The sequence below is a fragment of the Salvelinus fontinalis genome, chromosome 1, assembly GCF_029448725.1.
Source record: "Salvelinus fontinalis isolate EN_2023a chromosome 1, ASM2944872v1, whole genome shotgun sequence".
Classification (NCBI taxonomy): Eukaryota; Metazoa; Chordata; class Actinopteri; order Salmoniformes; family Salmonidae; genus Salvelinus; species Salvelinus fontinalis.
Window position 1 is genome coordinate 48,371,050 of NC_074665.1, and position 15,335 is coordinate 48,386,384.

The following is a 15,335-nucleotide window of genomic DNA, read 5'->3' on the forward strand; positions in this document are numbered from 1 at the left end:
CTAGACATCGCTTCCTATTCCTTGTCTCTTTTTATGTGTGATATGTCTGGGCTGTTTTCCTGATCACGTGACCTTAACCAGGACATTGACCATAACTAGATTATAGGCTAAAACTAGGGCCCATAATTCATCCTAGTCAGTGCACATGGTCACCATTGCTCTTAATGGATCTGACATTTACTCCGTTCTTGTACTTATCAGTTGTATCTAAAAGGGAGATATTCGAGAGTATTGGGACAGAGCCCAAGATTAGAATATCATTAGCATTTGCTGATTTCTGAATGGCAGTCAGTGCTGCCAGCATTGTGAAGTTTGAATTTCAGCTATCAGGTAGACTGACGGACTGGACTGTCTATGTCCTACACCCCTGGGTAACGATATGTTAGTCACTGTGTTTCCCTTGTCGAAGAACAACTACATCGCACGATCCCAAACAATCTCATTTATAATCTCTTTCTGTTTCTTGGAACCCACCACAAGGTTAATTCTGCTGAATAATACAACTCAGACAAGGGCAAGTACATTTTAGAAAGCCCTTCGCTTTCAAATATTAAACTGCTGAACGTGTGTTTTAGCTCTTATTGCCAATTTTAGTCCCAGTGGACTCTGCCCACAGTTTTGGAAGCATTGTGTTGCGCCAGAATGAGTGATTAACGCACTGTAAACCCCCACAGCAGGACCTTAATGTGCACTTTAAAACGCAAGGAAACAGAAAGGAACTAAAAGGAACACATTTTCTCCCACTTGGGATGATTTCTGTGTGAAGGATCATTGTGCCCTGGTGTGTAGGCAGGAATGTTTCTATACTGTACTGGCTGTTTCATTGTCTTGGTGAGAACAACAAAAGGTCGCTATAGTACAGCTAGGACGGGTTTCCTGTACAACCCTTCGACTACACAGTGCATAACAGCAATGCAGCTTGTATGTGTACTGTTTTATAGTGGTGTGTGGATCAATCAGATCTCTGAGCCTTTTACCGGTTGGAGCATTTCATTGATTAATGATTGATGTGTATCATTCTAGTACAGTGGCCTGAACACATAATCGGCAGATTCAACTGATGGTCCAGTTGACATATGCACATACATTTGCTTAGTTTCTTGGAGGTAAAATAAGACCATTTGCACCAACGATAATTTAAAAAAAGAAACCCATGGAATACATTGTTTTATTGTAAAGAACTACATTTCACCGTTTATAGACTGCGTATACTATATGGATGTTGTATGGAAAACAATAATTGTACATGGAAGGATTTGGAGTGACAGAGTTGTTCATAGTGTGTGTTGCTATCCTGTTGTTCTGTTTGCTGTTTGATGTGGCCAAAGGACCCTTCACAGGCCCCATTTTGATAATGGGCCACTCCTGGTTCAATTATTAATCTGGGTTACGTACGGTGCCCAGGTCTGGATGGGCTTCCTGCATATATGGACACAAATCCTAGTGCCGCTGTGGCACCCACCTAAAAGCCAGACAGAACTCTCCTTGGCTGGCACTGAATGGCCTGTAGTGTGGGTGCAGCCAGGTTACGGCCCTATAATAACCACCTCCTCTGGCAGACTTAGCCCTCCAGCCTAAGCTCCCCTCTGGGTTCTCCTGGTCCTGGGCTATACCATTGTGCTGATGGTAGAAGAGGCCTCGGACGGGCCCGGCTTGGTGGGCAGAGACTTGAGGTACTCCAGGTGGCGGCGGGCGTCCTCAGTGTTGTGCCGGACGTAGTAGACCAGGTAGGAGATGACCATTGTGAACCAGCCGAACATGGTGACCAGCATGGCCACATCCGTGGTCTTCTTCATCACCACGCACAGGTCCAGGTCCTGGGCCAGCAGGAAGGGAACACCCTCCGCCCCCACATTGGGCGGATCCGACGTCTCGCACACGATGCCCGTCAGCGAGAGGGGCTCCAGGTCAATGTGGGGCATGGACATCTGCAGGCTGCAGTCGCAGTGCCACGGGTTATTGGTCAGGTTGGCGCGCGCCCGCAGCCCCTCGAAGGCCTCAGGGTTAATGTTGACCAATTTGTTGGAAGACAAGTCCAGGAAGGTGAGTGAGGGCCCCAGGCTCCTGAAGGCCCCTCGCTCCAGCTTGGCCAGCTCGTTGTTGGAGAGGTCCAGCTCGCTGAGCAGGGGCAGACCCTGGAAAGCATTGCTGGGGACCTCGGTGAGCAGGTTGAAGTCCAGGTAGATGTGCCGTGTGTCATTGGGTAGGTCCTGGGGGATCTCCGTGAGACGCAGGTTGCTGCAGCGCACCGTCTTTCCACGGCCGTCGCTCTCAGAGCAGTAGCAGCCCTGGGAGCAGCTGGTGGCGGCGTGGTGGAAGCAGGTCATCAGCACCACGCTGTGCAGCAGCAGACACATGACCACCGAATGGTGCAGTAGCCAGCCGCTCGCCAGCAGGTGCATGGTGGGATATGGGCATGCTCCAGGGAAGACCAACAAGGGCGAAGGGGCAGAGCCAGTGTCAACCTCCCCAATAGCTGTCAAGCCTATGGAGAAACAGGAAGCAGGATTGGTGGAGGGAGACAACACAACCCACTGATAGGAGAGGTACAATTGTTGCAATTGGTCACCAACCATATAAAACATTTATTATAAACAGATGTGTTACTTCAAATACAGATGCAGGATAACTAGCATAACTGTGGTGAGGAGGCAGAGGGGATCTTGCGGTCTTGTTCAGCACAGTTGGCTGACTAAACCATGTTTATACTTACAGCTTTATGGAAAACATAAGGATCAAAAAGTGCCCTCACACTGGCAAAAACACACAAGTAAAAAGTGCTTTGGTGTCAGTGTGACTGATAATTGACATCCCTGCAGTGCTGGCCTATTTCGGCAAGTAGCCTAGTGGTTAGAGCGTTGGACTAGTAACCGAAAGGTTGCAAGATCGAATCCCCGAGCTGACAAGGTAAAAATATGTTGTTCTGCCCCTGAACAAAGCAGTTAACCCACTGTTCCTAGGCCGTCATTGAAAATAAGAATTTGTTCTTAACCGACTTGCCTAGTTAAATAAAGGTCAAATAAAGTTTAACTTTTTTTCTTCTTCAGTGCATCAAATTGAATCAAGCTCCATTTATAAAGCACATTTCAGACATTGAGTGCAACAAAATGTGCTTTACCAGGGGGAAAAACCCCAATGAAAATAAAAGCTGAAATATTTACTACACAACAAAAATAAGACAACAACAAAAAGAATGACACTGAACAACTAAAAAGCACCCTGAGGAAAAGCTAAGCTAAAAATGAAGAGATCTCTTAAATATGCCCACAGTTTCAGCTCCCCTCAGGTTCTCTGGCAGGCTATTCCAGAGGCTGCGGGCATAATAACCTCTCCATGCTTCTTGGTCCTAGGCTTTGGGATAGTTAGAAGGCCAGTGCCAGATGACCTGAGGGACCTACTGGGTCCATAACTTAAAAGCATGTCTGACATGTATTGGGGTGCACAATCGTGGATTGATTTAAAAACCAATAGAAGAACCTTAAAATGATTCTAAAACTAACAGGCAGCCAGTGCAGAGACCTTAACACCAGTGTAATGTGTGCGCTCTGTCTGGTCTTGGTCAGTACCCGTGCTGCAGCATTTTGTATGTTTTTCAGTTGACCAACGGCTTTCTTGGGAAGACCAGACAGGAGAGACTTAAAGTAGTCAAGCCTGCTTGTAATAAAAGCATGGATGATTGATAGGTGAGAATTATCTGTTAATTGAATGATTAGAATATTCCGCCCTGAAACATATAATTGTATGGAATTGATTAGAATGTATAAAATCATAATCAATAAATGTGTAGTCCTAGTCAGAATTAGGGTAAAGACAATATGTCTTTATGGTATTTTAAACACAGAGTGTCTGAGCTTGGTGCCAACCTGACTAGAGATTTGGGAGAGAACGGGGAGTACGTCTCAAGGACAAGGCCACTAATCTCTGTGGGCTGGGTAGCAGGACATAGCAGTGTGTGCGTATGGTTGTGTGTATGTGGGTGCGTATGGTTGTGTGAATGTGTGTGCGTGAGAAGTCAGTATAAAATGAATTGTTTTGTATTCTTGACTTTAGAACGTTCCCGTGAATAAACCTTTTTGACTATTTTAGCTGGGCCTCCGTCTGTTTCATTCGACCAGGATCTTACAAATTCTGGTTTGCAGACTGAGGAATATAATTAAATTGGGTTATGTACCTTGAGAACAAAATTCTCTTAACAATGAGTCTGGCTGTATCAGTCAGAGAGAAACAGCTGCACCTTGGCAATGTGGTAAAAAGCTATTTTGGTCACATTCCTAATGTGTGATTTGAAATTGAGATCAGAATCTAAAATAACAACTATCTTGATTGCGCATGAATTAAAATGTGCAGCCAGATTCCCTCTCAGTGCTTTGGCTCCAACAATAAGTACCTCGGCCTTGTTTTGTGAGCAATCCAAGTATTTAAAATCACTAAAACAGTCGAAAGATGTATCCGTGGAGTTAAAATCCTCTGGTGATACAGAAATGTAAAGTTGTGTATCGTCTGCGTAGCAGTGAAAATCAATGCTGTGCTTTCTGATGACGCTGCCAAGGGATAACATCAGTGGCGGTCAGTGCCGTTTAAGATGGAGGATGATTTTCTTTTTTTATGAGCATGGCCTTATTTCTATTAAAGCATATTGGATGACTGTCATTCATATTCCATTCACCCAGCTCAATGTAACCCATCGTTTGTATACCCATCACGAGGTTGCTACAGCCTAGCCAATGAATGACAGTTTACAATGTAGGTGCAGACAGGTCGAAACACAAATTTGAGGTGACAGTGACATTCAATACCGCATCTAGCTGATATACGGTGTAATCATTAGTCCAACAGTTGCAAACAAGAGTTTCTATTGGACAAATTCAGGTATGTTTATCCCCATTTTGTTCCGTTTGCTTCCTTTTAAGAATTGTTTTAACATAAACGGTGGAATGAATACACCCCATATCACCACCCCATATCACACGTAAACAAAGTTCACTTTCATAGCTACCACGTTGTATTCCTTCTCGCATCTATGCACTCTCCTCTCACCTCTTCCCTTCGATTGTGAACTTCAATGCACAACACAAAAAAAACACTACACACAACTAACATTGTTGTCACCATACTAGCTAAAGTAACGTCATAGTCAGCATAACTAACAGAACTAACGATAATGGCGCCTGAGGAGATGGCTGCTGTTTCACGGTCCCCTAACCAAATTGTGCTATTGTGTGTGTTTTTTCGCGTTATTTGTAACTTATTTTGTACATAATGTTTCTGCCACTGTCTCTTATGACCGAAAAGAGCTTCTAGGTATCACGACAGCGATTACACACCCTGTACTGGAAGAAGATTTTTTTTCATGAACGAGACGGATGCGAAGGATTTACTCCCGACACCCGACAAGGCCCTCATCCCAGTCATTCGCAGGAGAAAGAGACAGAGATATCTGGGACGCATGTCTGGGTGCCTTGTAAGGATTCGACGGCGAGTGGGTAATCTTTCTTTACCATTGGTACTATTAGCCAACGTACAATCATCTGATAATAAAAATAGACGAACTACGAGCACGTATATCCTACCAAAGGGACATTAAAAACTGTAATATCTTATGTTTCACCGAGTCGTAGCTGAACGACGACATGAATAACATACAGCTGGCGGGTTTTACGCTTTTTCGGCAGGATAGAACAGCAGCCTCTGATTAGACAAGGGGTCAAAGGAAGTATCGAGGTTTTGCTCGCCTGAGGTAGAGTATCTCATGATAAGCTGTAGACCACACTATTTACCATTAGAGTTTTCATCTATATTCTTTGTAGCTGTCTATTTACCACCACGAACCGATGCTGGTACTAAGACCGCACTCAATGAGCTGTATTCGGTCATAAGCAAACAGGAAAATGCTCATCCAGATGCGGCGCTCCTAGTGGCCGGGACTTCAATGCAGGGAAACTTTAATCTGTCTTACCAAATTTCTATCAGCATGTTAAATGTGCAACTAGAGTGGGAAAAAACAATGGACCACCTTTACTCCAAACACAGAGACACGTACAAAGCTCTCCCTCGACCTCCATTTGGCAAATGTGACCATTATTCTATCCTTCTGATCCTGCTTACAAGCAAAAACTAAAGCAGGAAGCACCAGTAACTCGGTCAATAAAAAAAGTGGTCAGATGAAGCAGATGCTAAGCTACAGGACTGTTTTGCTAGCACAGACTGGAATATGTTCCGGGATTATTCCGATGGCATTGAGGAGTACACCACATCGGTCATTGGCTTCATCAATAAGTGCATCGATGACGTCGTCCCCACAGTGACTTTACGTACATACCCCAACCAGAAGCCATGGATTACAGGCAACATCCGCACTGAGTTAAAGGCTAGACCTGCCACTTTCAAGGAGCGGGACTAACCCAGAAGCTTATAAGAAATCCCGCTATGCACTCCGACGAACCATCAAACAGGCAAAGTGTCAATACAGGACTAAGATTGAGTCGTACTACACTGGCTCATACGCTCGTCAGATGTGTCAGGGCTTGCAAACTATTACAGACTACAAAGTGAAACACAGCCACGAGCTGCCAAGTGACACGAGCCTACCAGTCAAACTAAATTACTTCTATGCTCGCTTCGAGGCAAATAACACTGACACTTGCATGAGAGCATCAGCTGTTCCGGACGACTGTGTGATCACGCTCTCCGTAGCTGATGTGAGTAAGACCTTTAAACAGTTCAACATTCACAAGGCAGCAGGGCCAGATGGATTACCAGGACGTGTACTCCGAGCATGCGCTGACTAACTGGCAAGTGTCTTCACTGACATTTTTCAACCTGTCCCTGACTGAGTCTGTAATACCAACATGTTTCAAGCAGACCACCATAGTCCCTGTGCCCAAGAACACTAAGGTAACCTGCCTAAATGACTACCGACCCGTAGCACTCACATCTTGAGCCATGAAGTGCTTTGAAAGGCTGGTTATGGCTCACATCAACACCATTATCCCAGAAACCCTAGACCCACTCTAATTCACATACCGGTCTCTATTGCACTCCACACTGCCCTTTCCCACCTGGACAAAATGAACACCTATGTGAGAATACTATTCATTGACCTTAGTGTTCAACACTATAGTGCCCTCAAAGCTCATCACTAAGCTAAGGACCCTGGGACCTCCCTCTGCAACTGGATCCTGGACTTCCTGACAGGCCGCCCCCAGGTGGTAAGGGTAGGTAATAACATCCACCACGCTGATCCTCAACATGGGGGCCCCGCAGGGTGCGTGCTCAGTCTCCTCCTGTACTCCCTGTTCACTCATGACTGCATGGCCAACCCCATCATTAAGTTTACCAATTACACAACAGTGTTAGGCCTGATCACCGACAATGACAAAACAGCCTCTAGGCTGGAGGTCAGAGACCAGACCATGTGGTGCCAGGACAACAACCTCTCCCTTAACCGTGATCAAGACAAAGGAGATGATTTTGGACTACTCGAAAAGGAGGAGCGAGCATGTCCCCATTCTCATCAACGGGGCTGTAGTGGAGCAGGTTGAGAGCTTCAAGTTCCTTGAACAAACTATCATAGTCCAAACACACCAAGACAGCCGTGAAGAGGGCACAACAAAGCCTATTCCCCCTCAGAAGACTGAAAAGATTTGACATGGGTCTTCAGATCCTCAAAAGGTTCTACAGCTGCACCATAGAGAGCATCCTGACTGGTTGCATCACTGCCTGTTATGGCAACTGCTCGGCCTCCGACCGCAAGGCACTACAGAGAGCCGTGCGTACGGCCCAGGACATCACTGGGGCCAAGCTTTCTGCCATCCAGGACCTCTATACCAGGCGGTGTCAGAGGAAGGCCCTAAAAATTGTCAAAGGCTCCAGCCACCCTAATCATATACTGTTCTCTCTTCTACCGCACGGCAAGCGGTACCGGAGTGACAAGTCTAGGTCCAAAAAACTTAAAAGCTTCTACCCCCAAGCCATAAGACTCCTGAACAGCTAATCAAATGGCTACCCAGTCTATTTGCATTGCCCCCCTCCCATCCCCATATTTACGCTGCTGCTACTCTGTTTATTATCTATGCATAGTCACTTTACCTCTACCTACATGTACATATTACCTCAACTAACTGGTGCCCCCACACATTGACTCTGTACCGGTACCCCCTGTATATAGCCTCGCTATTGTTATTTTACTGCCGCTCTTTAATTATTTGTTACTTAACACTTATTTTTCTTAAAACTGCATTGTTGGTTAAGGGCTTAAGGGCTTGTAAGTAAGATTTCCCTGTAAGTTCTACACCCATTGTATTCTGCGCATGTGACAAATACAATTTTATTTGATTAACGAGTTAGTAAACCCGCTACAATTGTGCAGTAATGTTACAGTGTACAGTCAGTAAGTAGTTACACTGGCGGGCCACAGTGGCAATACCTTTGTAAAACTAAAAGCATACCTTGACTTGGAAGAGTTCCAGCGTTGTGTTGGAAAGTCAAAGCCAACTAGCTAACATACCATCCCTCTGTTTGAGCGGGGTGTTTCAGTAAGCTAAACTAGCTAGCTGCATTTGCTAGCTAAGTAAGTGCAACTAAAAAAGGACAAAAATCTATATTTCTCTCTTGCTTCTCCGTCATTTTGGAAGAAATGAATTTGTTCAAAACTGTTGAACTACTGTCTTCCTCTCTGAGTCAACTACTCACCACATTTTATGCACTGCAGTGCTAGCTAGCTGTAGTTTATGCTTTCAGTACTAGATTAATTACTTGATCCTTTGATTGGGTGGACAACATGTCAGTTCATGCTGCGAGAGCGCTGATAGGTTGGAGGACGTCCTCCAGAACGTAAGTCTATGGAAGGGCGTGAGAACCATGAGCCTCCTAGGTTTCGTATTGAAGTCAATGTACTCAGAGGAGGACGGAAGCTAGCTGTCCCATGGCTACACCATGATGCTACCCTACAGAGTGCTGTTGAGGCTACTGTAGACCTTCTTTCCAAAATAGTGTGTTTTAATCAATTATTTGGTGACGTGATTATATTTAGTATAAGTTTATTTAAAAAGGATAACTTCAATGTTTTACTATTTTTATGAAAATCACTGAGGAGGATGGTCCTCCCCTTCATCCTCTGAGGAGCCTCCACTGGGTAACATATATAAACTGAACAGTACCGGACCCAAAAATCGATCCTTGTGAAATGCCACGTGATATGTATTTTCTCTGAGTTATGTTCACCAAGGATGACAAAAAAAAACAACTCTCAACCAGTTAAATAGGTCCTAAACTATTTTAGAACTGTACCGCAGAGACCAGCCCACCTCTCCAGTCTGTCCAGATGGACATAATGGTCAAGTGTCGAATACAGCACTTAAATCTAAGAGAATAAGGACAGAGAGATGTTTGGTATCTGTGTTGGCTGTAAGATCATTTACCACTTCAACTAAGGCTGTGTGCAGATTGGAATGTTTCTCAAATACAGCTGGCACTTATAAAACAATTTAGCTGTTTGAACACCAGTTTCTCCAGAATTTTGCTTAAGAATGGAAGGTTGGAGATTGCTAAGAGCTGAAGAATCTAGATGACTTTTCTTCAGAAGGGGTTTCACCATAACAGTTTAGTGGAGTGGGGAAAGTGCATGTGAACAGGGAGTGATAAACAATAGCTTGCACTTCTTCAGATTTGCAATTAAAAACAGTTTTGAAGAAGAGGATAGGATCGAGAAGGCAGTTAGAAGGCTTAAGTTTAAATATCACTTTCCTGAGCATGTCTGTGTCAAACAGGGGAAATAAATCCATAGTCCCTTTGCGTGGTAAGCTAGGGTACATATCAAACTTCTCACTGGGTCTTGCTTGACTGATAAGAACCAAAATTAGGCTGGGTATCTCTGAAATATACCGTAAACTCATCACATTTAGATGTGAAGGAAAGTTTACATAGGTTTGGGGGGGTACGATTTATCAGGCAATCAATTGTTGAGAAGAATTTTTCTGATTAATAGTGATCAAGTTAGAAAAATTTGCCCCTCTGGCATTTCTAATTGCCTTGTTATATATGCCAAGTTGCTCTTTCAGAATATCATAATGGACCTGCAACGTTGACTTTATCCACTTCCGCTCTGCCTTAATGCAATTTATCTCTAATTTATTAGTTTCCTCACTCATCCAAGGGTGAGACCACATCTCTGTTTGGATGTGGTCTTTTTCAACTTTACTGGAGCATCAATAGTAGCCCTTAATTTGCTCTTAAAGTTAACAACTAAATCATCACAAGAGGGGGGCAGAATAGGTGGTGGAGTATTGTTCATACACAATCAAATCTGTAGGACCTTTAGAGGTAAAATAGCATTTCTTAATAATGCATTCAGTATTACCCTGTGCTATGGTAGTAAAGGTAGTACAAAAGGTAGTAAAAAATACACAGTGATTATCAGATAAAGCAACATCAACAATATTGTATATGTCAATACAAAGCCCCTTGGTAATAACCAGGTCCAGAGTATGGCCGTGGTTATGGGTGGGCCCAGCAACATGTTGGATAAAGTCCATAGAGCTTAAAAGATTAATAAATTCAATGGCCTTGGAGTCAGTTTCTTGGTCAAGATGAATATTAAAAATCACCCATCACAATGATTTTATCATAGTTCTCAAGGACAATATACAATAGTTCAGATAAATCAGTAAAGAAAGTGGGGCAGTGCTTTGATGACCTATACAGGGTTATGGCCAGCACTGGTGGCTGAGATTTAAACAGTATAGCATGATGCTCAAAAGACCCAAATATCACCAAACAAAATGTCCTTACAGCTGAGAGCATACGAAAAAATAGAGGCTGTCCTCACACCCTTTTTCCCTTTTCTGATAGAGTATGAAAAGCTGTAGTCCAGGGGGAGGCTTCAATAAGAGCGGCACTACAGTCTGATGACAGCCATGTTTCAACAAGGAACATGCAATCAACTTGGCATTCAGGGGCCTCCCGAGTGGCGCAGCGGTCAAATGCACTGTATCGGAGTGCTAGCTGCGTTACTACAGATCCTGGTTTGATACCGGGTTGTGTCGCAGCCGGCCGTGACCGGGAGACCCATGAGGCGACGCACAATTGGCCCATCTTTTCAGTGTCCTGAGGGGGAAAAGGTTTTGTTGTGACCTCTTCAGGACTGTCTTGGTATGTTTGGAACATGATAGTTCGTTGGTCATGTGGACATCAAGGAACTTGAAACTCTCGACCCGCTCCACTACAGCCTCGTCGATGTTAATGGGGGCCTGTTCGGCCCACATTTTCCTGTAGTCCACAATCAGCTCCTTTGTCTTGCTCACATTGAGGGAGAGGTTGTTGTCCTGGCACCACACTGCCAGTTCTCTGACCTCCTCCCTATAGGCCATCTCATCATTGTCGGTGATCAGGCCTACCACTGTTGTGTCGTCAGCAAACTTAATGGAGGGTGTTGGAGACGTGTTTGGCCACACTGTCATGGGTGAACAGGGAATACAGGAGGGGACTAAGTACACACCCCTGTGGGGCCCCAGTGTTAAGGACCAGCATGGCAGTGCTGAGCTGTAGTCAATGAAAAGCATTCTCACATAGGTGTTCCTTTTGTCCAGGTGAGAAAGGGCAGTGTGATTGAGATTGCATCATCTGTGGATCTGTTGGGGCGGTATGCAAATTGGAGTGGGTCTAGGGTGTCCGGGAGGATGCTGTTGATGTGAGCCATGACCAGCCTTTCAAAGCACTTCATGACTACCGACGTGAGTGCCACGGGGCGGTAATCATTTAGGCAGGTTACCTTCGCTTACTTGGGCACAGGGACTATGGTGGTCTGCTTGAAACATGTAGGCATTACAGACTTGGTCAGGGAGAGGTTGAAAATGTCAGTGAAGACACTTGACAGTTGAGTACATGTCATCGTCAGACGGTAATCCGTCTGGCCCAGCGGCTTTGTGAATGTTGACCTGTTTAAAGGTTTTGTTCACATCGGCTACTGAGAGCGTTCAGTGCCACAACTGTGTTCGGTAGGCTAATCCATAAACTGTTTACGCACTCAGAACCGGGGTCAGTGCAAACAACACTGAGCTAACAACTTGTTAATGAGTCCTGTAATTTACACTTTTTATTTAGCATGTAAGCTTCTAAAAAAATAATCTGTCCTTTTACCCTAACACCCTTCATTAATACCTGAACACCAACCATCTGCTATCCCATTACTAATCCTCTTAAGGAAAAACTCACTTAACATCAATGGAATGTAATTGTATTTTGGCCACCCAACAGCATTGTAAGGCTACATGCTAAAGCTAAAAAAGGCAACAAGGGCAACCCAAACAGCCTTAGCATGTTGTGCTAGCAGCTATATCCTCTCCTGTAAAAATAATTTAATTTAAACTCTCGGACTTCGGCTGGTTCTTTAAAATGGCTGGAGACCATAGCAAGATCCATTTACCAAGATTTAACAAATGAAATCGATCTCTAAGTACCTCTTAGGATCACATGACCGGGGGAGTCGTCTAAGGGACGCATCCTAATGAGTCTCATTGCAATAGGCCAGACCAGTTGAAAGTTCAAGACCGTCCCGATCAGCCCTGACCTCCTTCTTTCAAAAGACACTCAGATGATTATCCCCATTTCTTTATTAAAGCCAAACAAAGAAGATATAGTGGAAAAGCAGTGACTACAGATAAGACAAAATGCTCAAGGATATGAAAAGGATGTCTAAAGTGTTACTGTGTAAGAAAAGCGGTGGTTTTCCCACCATGATCCATGCTGCCCTGATGAGGTGGAGCTGTGGGGAACCAAGGAAACTGAACACATGAGGAGAGAGAGAGAAAAAGAGAGATCTGAGGAAAATAGGTAACACAACAATGGAGAAGAACACAGAAGGCCCACTGAAAAGAGATTAATGAGATGCATCGGAGGAAAGAGGGAGATATTAGCATGTCATGAGCTGAGGAGGACAGCTGTTAATGAAAAGCGGAGGTTGGAGGGATGACAGAGGGAAGGATGTGGGGATGGAGAGACGAAAGTGAGTGAGGGAAAAAGCTATGGGACAACAAGAGGAGAGAAAGAGAGCAACACCAACCTCATTAAATCAAATGATCAATAAAATCAGGTTAAGCTATAAAGACATCAACAACCCAACTATAATTTACCTCTCCTGCTTTTAAATTTACGCTGTGCTCAAGACAAGTGCCCAGAGATCCGTTTTGGCAGTTCATAAATTGACTGCAGTCAATGTTAGAATAATAGGCTACATCTCAGGCACCAAGTGCGCAAGAGCAATAATTTAGATATGACGCAAATTTAGGACCTAACTCAGCAGAACCATTATAATAGTGAAGGAATAGAACTACAATGTCCTCAAAGCAAAGGATTGTCAAAGTTGTTCAAGTATTATTTTGTTGTGATTGTTCATTGTATTATCATTCTGTCCAGACAACCAATGATAGACAAGTTAGGCCTATGTAGGTCATGAGGATGAGACAGAAAGGGAGGTGAGGAGAGATGAAGCACAGAAGAACAAATACAGCTGTGAGGGAAATCTCAATGTTATGTTGAGATGCAGACACTTAAATATGAGTCTAACCATAATTACCATGCTCTCCCAACTCTGTTCCTATCCACCCCAATTATGAACACATTTCGGTCGGTTTAGGGACTCAGATTATTGTTGCCTGATTTCCATTGAAAGCCTTCATGCATTTATTCCCAGAATTATATATTATAGTACTGGTGCTTGCCTAGCCAGCCATGTGTTAGAGAAACAGGAACACACGTTTTCGTTAGAGGCCATCTACGGTTCAAACAATAACAAAGTGCGCCACCCAGCCACTGTTTTAGTAAAGAGCGGAGGGATGGGCTGGAGAAATTGAACCACTCTCAAATGTATAGACAGACCTATGAATCCAAGGACTGACCATGCTTAATATCAACCCCCCCCCAAGAACCAAATGGGTACATATCCTTCATTTAAAAGTAAAAAAAATGTATTTAGCCATTTTGAACCTTTAAGCAGAACATAATTTTGATTAATCGACATGGCAATTTAGAGCTGCAGGAATGAATTTCCATTTTGAACTTGACCCCTGTGGTATCAACTAAAATTTAAGCAATAATTAAAGGATTAATAATCAAGTTTATTATTTAAGTTCACTTTGAAGGGTGTTCTGACATACAATAAATGTATAAATATAAATAATTTTTAGGCTATTAATCTACTATTTTTTTTTACCTACATACAAATATTTTACCTGCACCTTTTCTTTGGTGTAATAGTCACTATTTTCATTGTAAGCAACAAGCGTGTCAATAACAAACTCTTACTGAGTGTAGGCTAGACCAATGCCTCCCGGGGAATTGATAGCCTATCGAAGTTAGTCTTCTATCTTGTCAGGCTAAATACCGTAGGCAATAAGCTACTGTTTGCCCCATTCTTCAACAAGCATTTCTGGAGCCTGAATGTATTAAACAAGCTGCAGTTATTTCCACAATCATAAAAGCCTTATAGTAGCCTATATCATCGCATGCTGTGTTTATTAACAGTAGATGTAAACGTATGTCTATGAAATGCATGCATTTTGAATAACATGCAGAAAAGCATTACTTACATCTTTAACGTTCTCCCCCTCCTTCGCATGGCGTGTGACACTCAACAGAATCACTTTAGTTTCAAGACGCCCACTTTCAAATCTTCAAAATAGATCATTATTCATTCCACTCCAAACTGGAATTCGGTCACTATTTTCGGTCGCTTCCATGGGGTCCTCTGTTGCATATCGCCAAACCAACGGCGCGCAATGCACCTTGAATTGAGTGCTTGCTCAATGCAGCTTTTTAGTTTCCACGCAACCAGAAAACTAACATTGCTGTAGCCATCAGGAAATTGGTAGGGACACATCACGCGAGTGTACGACGCCTATGGAGGGTTTCATCCAAGTGTGATCCTGCCAATTATGACAAATAATTATAGTGCAAGTGCAGCCACGGAGCGGAATATATTTTAGACACTGAAAAGACAGCGTTTGGCTACTGACAGCTGAAATCATTGTCCTAAGTGGGCACATAATAATGAAACTCCATTTGTTTGGTATTATACTCTTGTCTTCCAAGAGCTTGTGTTTTGACCAACAGTTTACGGATTTTAATATATATTTGAGTTGTATTAGAACACACACACATACAGACACACTCACTCATTGATTCTTTAACAATCTAACTTATAAATGCCTCATGAGCTTAGTTCAACTGTCATTCCCCATCAGAGCCCAAGATATAAGCTTGTGGCTCTCCAATATTTGTAAATAAAGTCAATGTAAACAAATAGTGTATAGCTTCAAAACATGGTTCAAACTATCATTTTC

General features: G+C 43.5%; 1 protein-coding gene across 1 annotated transcript; it reads right to left on the reverse strand.

Moving 5' to 3' along the window:
- Nucleotides 1–1,133: 1,133 nt before the first annotated feature.
- Nucleotides 1,134–14,972, reverse strand: LOC129856671 (leucine-rich repeat-containing protein 3B-like). Its single transcript, XM_055924413.1, has 2 exons — nt 14,583–14,972; nt 1,134–2,485 (listed from the first exon to the last, which is right to left on the reverse strand). Exon 2 carries the CDS (start codon nt 2,400–2,402, stop codon nt 1,608–1,610), a length of 795 nt encoding a protein of 264 aa, XP_055780388.1. The 5' UTR covers nt 2,403–2,485; nt 14,583–14,972; the 3' UTR covers nt 1,134–1,607.
- Nucleotides 14,973–15,335: the final 363 nt, after the last annotated feature.